The sequence below is a fragment of the Lissotriton vulgaris genome, chromosome 3_1 (assembly GCF_964263255.1).
Source record: "Lissotriton vulgaris chromosome 3_1, aLisVul1.2, whole genome shotgun sequence".
NCBI lineage: Eukaryota > Metazoa > Chordata > Amphibia > Caudata > Salamandridae > Lissotriton > Lissotriton vulgaris.
Genome location: NC_141689.1, coordinates 709,983,918 through 709,989,917, shown reverse-complemented (window position 1 = coordinate 709,989,917; position 6,000 = coordinate 709,983,918). Strand labels below are relative to the sequence as shown.

At 46.3% G+C, this 6,000-nt stretch overlaps 1 protein-coding gene across 1 annotated transcript in view; it reads right to left on the bottom strand.

Moving 5' to 3' along the window:
- The window catches only part of WDR36 (WD repeat domain 36), a 443,575-nt gene that overhangs the window by 344,964 nt on the left and 92,611 nt on the right, over positions 1-6,000 (bottom strand). Inside the window, exons 3-4 of the mRNA XM_086963545.1 lie at positions 4,968-5,654; positions 3,725-4,629 (exon numbers count right to left, since the gene is read on the bottom strand). Coding sequence (XP_086819671.1) covers positions 3,725-4,629; positions 4,968-5,654 — 1,592 coding nt within the window. The remainder of the gene's footprint in view (positions 1-3,724; positions 4,630-4,967; positions 5,655-6,000) is intronic.

Genomic DNA, 6,000 nt, shown 5'->3' with positions numbered 1-6,000 from the left:
TGTGCCGGTCTTCTTTTGCCCCGTGACGTCTGGGGCCACGCGCTAAAAAAGGCTGGTTATTAAAATTCGGAAACCTTGGAAAGAGGCCATGGGTGGTTGAAAGGTGCCAGGGAAGCCCAGGGTCCTGGTGGCCACCATGGCTGGTTGGGCATGTTGTATTGACCCCTCTGGTTCTGATATCTTCCGCCCCCTCTACCCCGATTTGGGCCAGCATTAGGTGGCTGATTAGTTATATCTGAGTCGCTACCAGTGTCAGAGCTGGATCCAGAGTAGTTGGAACCATACCTCCTCCCATTCTTGGTAAAATCTGGAGCTTTGTAATTATCGCTGGTGTAAGGGTACACCATTCTAGTTTGAATTTGGCTAGGTCTTTCTTGAATTTTTCAAGTTTAGTTTGCAATATAGACTCAGCAAATTCCTTGTTAATTCTGTCAGACTCGTCTTTATTTTTCTTGAAGTTAGCGGTGACCGCAGTTTTTATTTGCCCTGCAAGGATCTGTATCTCTACTAGTATTGCGTCTGCTACCCGTTTGGCTGTGCTGATTATTAAAATAAGCCAATCACGGGTGCATCGCCAGGCAATCAAGGACCAGTCACCCAGAAATTTCTTATCAGTAAGAAAAAGACGAGGGGCATTAGTTACTATCAGCCCCGGTGGTGCACAGCTTGCTCTCATGTATTCAGCCATGATAATCCCGTGGGTCTCGGTTCGGGAATGTGATTTCTTCATGGCTAACAGTTTGGTCCAGTCGTCAGACTTGTTAACTGTGGGTGTGGGGAGAGTGTCCAGAATACTTGGCATGTTATCGAGTATTGATTTGTACATAGCATCATCATAGGCTAAGCCATGGCGTTCTTCCATGGTGGAAGTGTGGGTAGGAGCTGGAAAAGCACCGTAAGGAAAGCGTAGGTGTATGACAGATTGGTGCTATTCTTAGTTTATAGAATAGATTTGCTCTCAAATAATGTGAGCACTCAATATAGCCCGCAGCTGCACGCTGCTCAAAGTCATAACAAAACAAACAGTAGGGGAGGGCTAGAGGGACGTTTAAAGACCGATGCCTAAGTAATGTCCCCAAAGGACTCAATTATACACAAGGTACTTAGGGGTCTAGGAGCTGAAACCAGAGAAATGTTTACTGCTATAAAGCCCAAGTCTAGTTAGTACTATAGGAATATAAACAGTAACAGACCGAATCGCCAATAAATGAAACACCTGTAATCGTGAGTCACCCCAGTTGTTTTGGATTCCCATCAAAGTCTTACAAGATCAATATTATCATTTGGTAATCCCTGGCGGGTATTGTGTCTCCTGACCATTGAGATCACAAGCATACCCTCTCGGATGGTTCGGGGTAGCGACCACAATCACACAGGTATCACAAATGCTGTTGATTCAAATGGGAAAGGTGCAGTGCAAAAAGGAATAAGTGGTGATTTAAAATAGGATAGGGAACTAACAAAAGAAATTTTAATAAGCGTTGGCCCCTTCCTGATTAAAAACAAGAACAGACTGGTAAACTTATCGCATTGATAACAAATATCTGCGCGGAGACCAACATGTTTCAGCCTAAGAGGGAGTGACCTCGGGCTTTCTTCAGGGTCTCTGTTCTAGATGGTGCTACTGCCTGTATAAGTGTAGTAAAGTGTGAAAAATTATAAAAAAACACACAAGTGAAAAGAGCCAGAAAAGGATATAGTGTTCCTTCTTCTGTGCGTACTCCTCTTCGGTAGCAGGTACTCGGTTACTGTAGTCGGGGGACAAACATACAAGTGAAACACTTTCAGCAACCCTGGTCTGAGTATTACCAAACATCGAGACAAGAACTTTGTTAAACTGTGATACTCACCCAGTACTACCGGGGAGTGGACCTCACCTCTTCCTGGACCTGGCTCAGGATATGTGAGACCCCGCTCTACGAGAACAGAAACCGACCTCATGGTTATGGTTATGGAGGGATCAGGTAGATCTACTCTCATGCATACTACACGAAGTCATAAGTGTTCTGGACGTAGAGTATACTGTCATACACCTGGATACGCTCTCGTGTCAGTGCCCCTCATTGCACCCACCCGCCGCGAGTCCAAAGGGACTCGAGAGATGTTATATTGACAAGGCTATGGGTTGATGTCAAACGTAGCCCGCCGAGGGTGCTAGCGGAGCTATCGTCTTACCTGTCCGTCGTTGTCTCGAGCTGTGACTGAGTCAGGGGGAGGCTCAGAACAGTGTTCGTCATTCTTACTTGAATGGTTAGAGAGAAAGTTCCCAACCAATCAGCCAGAGATACAACGACGTAACCTCATACTGAGGCTAGAACTACTCGATGACGTCATACTCAACATTTGGGTAGTTCCAGTGATGTGCAAAGGACCCCGTGGTTGTTCATTGTTCGGTCAAGACTGCCTGGTGGGGAAATTAGGAGAGACTGAACCATGGGATGTCGTCATTCAGTCCGTGTTGATCAGTTCCCAATTTGTACACCCATCTTTGCTCTTTGCGAAACAGGAAGTTGGACACATCGCTTACATGGGTGGGGATGTGTGGTTTTTCAAGAACATGCCAATGGAAATCGTTTTCACTGTGATTATGCTCGATAAAGTGTTTTGTAAGTTTCGAGATATCTTTTTTGCAGCGGAATGTACTCTTGTGTTCCTGCATTCTCACTCTAACCTTTCTGGTGGTCATGCCAACATATCGCTCGTTACAGATGCATGTGAGGAGATAGATAAGGTTGTTACTGTTGCAATTAGAGAATTGCCTCAACTCCCAAGGTTGATCTGTCCCGATATCCACACTAGTGATCTTAGAGGTGAGTGGACAGACAGAACAGTTACCACAAGGGTGGTGGCCTGTAACAGGTGGCAGGTCCCAAAGGGTGCCCACTTCTCTCTTGGCAGTGGTTTTAGGACGGGTATGTACCAGACGATCCCTCAAGTTTTTGGAGCGTTTGAACGCAAATAGGGGGAATTCAAGTTTGTCCTTCCCGCTGTTCAGAATACGCCAGTGTTTCTTGATAATTTTCTGAACCTTATTTGACTTGGTGTTATAAGTACTCACGAGAGTGAGTCGTTCGGTCGGTGGTTTGGCAGGTTTAGGTTCCAGTAGCGCAGCCCGGTGGTTGTTGGCTGCTCTTTTGCATGAGCGATTCACCAGTCTTTTAGGGTAATGCCTTGCCAGAAGCTGATTGGACAGTTCACCGGCATGTCGTTCAAAACTTTCAGCAGTGGAGCAGTTCCTGCGGACTCGTAGGAATTGCCCAAATGGGAGGTTATCCCTTAGAGCTTTGGGATGTTGACTCTCATACAGTAGGAGGGAGTTGCGTGCCATTGGTTTACGGTAGAGTTCGCTCTGTAGGCCATTCGCTGTACAGTAGATTGAAAGATCCAGGAAGGCTACTCTTTCCTTACTTATTTCAATAGTGAAGCGGAGGTAATCATTTTGATGATTGAGCCATTCGTGGAATTGTAGAATGGATTCTTGAGGCCCTCTCCACACTAACAGGACATCGTCTATATATCTCTTCCACCAGATAATAGACGTGAAATGTGGGTTGCTCGCATGTAGTACCGTGGTCTGTTCAAATTTGTGAACATACAGGTTCGCCAGGGACGGGGCAAAAATACTTCCCATGCTGGTTCCAGAGATTTGATGATATATTTGGTCTTCAAACATGAAGAAATTTTCTTTCATTGCTATAGTAGCAAGCGACATGATAAAGGGTACAGGAGTGATGGAGTCAAGCTCAGTTTCCTCCAGGATGGTACGGACGGTGTCTAGAGTGGCATCCTGGGGGATCGATGTGTATAATGACTCAATGTCCAGTGAGACAAGGTAGTCAGTTTCTTGGCAAAAGTCAATTTCCGGGATCACCCTTAGGACGTCAGTGGTGTCCTTCAGGTACGTTGGCATGGTGTGCACCAGAGGTTTGAGGAAATGATCCGCAAATGCAGATAAAGGTTCCAGTAAGGACCCCTGCCCTGAAATGATAGGTCTGCCAGGAGGAGGTCTTTGTGGTTTGTGTACCTTGGGCAGAGTATAGAAGTATGGCATGGTGGGATTTTTGGCCTGTAGGAATTGTGCCTCGAGGTTGGTTATCCAGCCCTCTGCCAAAGCTTCCTCTACTAGATTCTTGATTTGGTTCATCAACCCTGGAGTGGGGTCGCTGGTCAGTGGTTCATAGGATGTGCGGATGCTCAGTTGACGGGAGCATTCCATTCTGTAAGTTTCCACATCCTGGACCACGATAGAACCCCCTTTATCAGCGGGCTTCACGACTATGGTGTCGTCTTGGCAGAGGGAGTTCAGTGCCTTTCTTTCAGCTGCAGATAAGTTATTGTAACCTGAGTGGGTCGAGTATTGGATTTGGTCAATGTCATTTTTCACAGCTATCTCGAATGCCAGAAGCTGCGGGGGTATGGCATGAGTGGGAGGGAGAAACGTGGATTTGTTCCTGAGACCTGTGTTATTATCAGGTTCAATGCGAATGTCATCGCTGTTTTTCGGTTTGAAAAAGTAGTGGAGCCTAAGTTTACGAAAAAACTGGGCTAACTCGATCTGGAGTAGGAACGGGTCTCCCTCATCTGTGGTTACAAATCCAAGCCCTTTATTCAGGACTGCTTCTTCCAAATCTGTGAGAGTACGTTGGCTGAGGTTGACTACCAGGCTCTCACTGGAGTTGTTGGTCACTCTTGGGCACCCCTCCTTGTGTGGCTCCTGGTCCCTGCGTGTGGGCCTGTTGTGTCCTCCCATTGGACCTGAGGTTGTCCCTGTGCCGGTCTTCTTTTGCCCCGTGACCGTCTGGGGCCACGCGCTAAAAAAGGCTGGTTATTAAAATTCGGGAAACCTTGGAAAGAGGCCATGGGTGGTTGAAAGGTGCCAGGGAAGCCCCAGGGTCCTGGTGGCCACCATGGCTGGTTGGGCATGTTGTATTGACCCCTCTGGTTCTGATATCTTCCGCCCCCTCTACCCCGATTTGGGCCAGCATTAGGTGGCTGATTAGTTATATCTGAGTCGCTACCAGTGTCAGAGCTGGATCCAGAGTAGTTGGAACCATACCTCCTCCCATTCTTGGTAAAATCTGGAGCTTTGTAATTATCGCTGGTGTAAGGGTACACCATTTCTAGTTTGAATTTGGCTAGGTCTTTCTTGAATTTTTCAAGTTTAGTTTGCAATATAGACTCAGCAAATTCCTTGTTAATTCTGTCAGACTCGTCTTTATTTTTCTTGAAGTTAGCGGTGACCGCAGTTTTTATTTGCCCTTCAAGGATCTGTATCTCTACTAGTATTGCGTCTGCTACCCGTTTGGCTGTGCTGATTATTAAAATAAGCCAATCACGGGTGCATCGCCAGGCAATCAAGGACCAGTCACCCAGAAATTTCTTATCAGTAAGAAAAAGACGAGGGGCATTAGTTACTATCAGCCCCGGTGGTGCACAGCTTGCTCTCATGTATTCAGCCATGATAATCCCGTGGGTCTCGGTTCGGGAATGTGATTTCTTCATGGCTAACAGTTTGGTCCAGTCGTCAGACTTGTTAACTGTGGGTGTGGGGAGAGTGTCCAGAATACTTGGCATGTTATCGAGTATTGATTTGTACATAGCATCATCATAGGCTAAGCCATGGCGTTCTTCCATGGTGGAAGTGTGGGTAGGAGCTGGAAAAGCACCGTAAGGAAAGCGTAGGTGTATGACAGATTGGTGCTATTCTTAGTTTATAGAATAGATTTGCTCTCAAATAATGTGAGCACTCAATATAGCCCGCAGCTGCACGCTGCTCAAAGTCATAACAAAACAAACAGTAGGGGAGGGCTAGAGGGACGTTTAAAGACCGATGCCTAAGTAATGTCCCCAAAGGACTCAATTATACACAAGGTACTTAGGGGTCTAGGAGCTGAAACCAGAGAAATGTTTACTGCTATAAAGCCCAAGTCTAGTTAGTACTATAGGAATATAAACAGTAACAGACCGAATCGCCAATAAATGAAACACCTGTAATCGTGA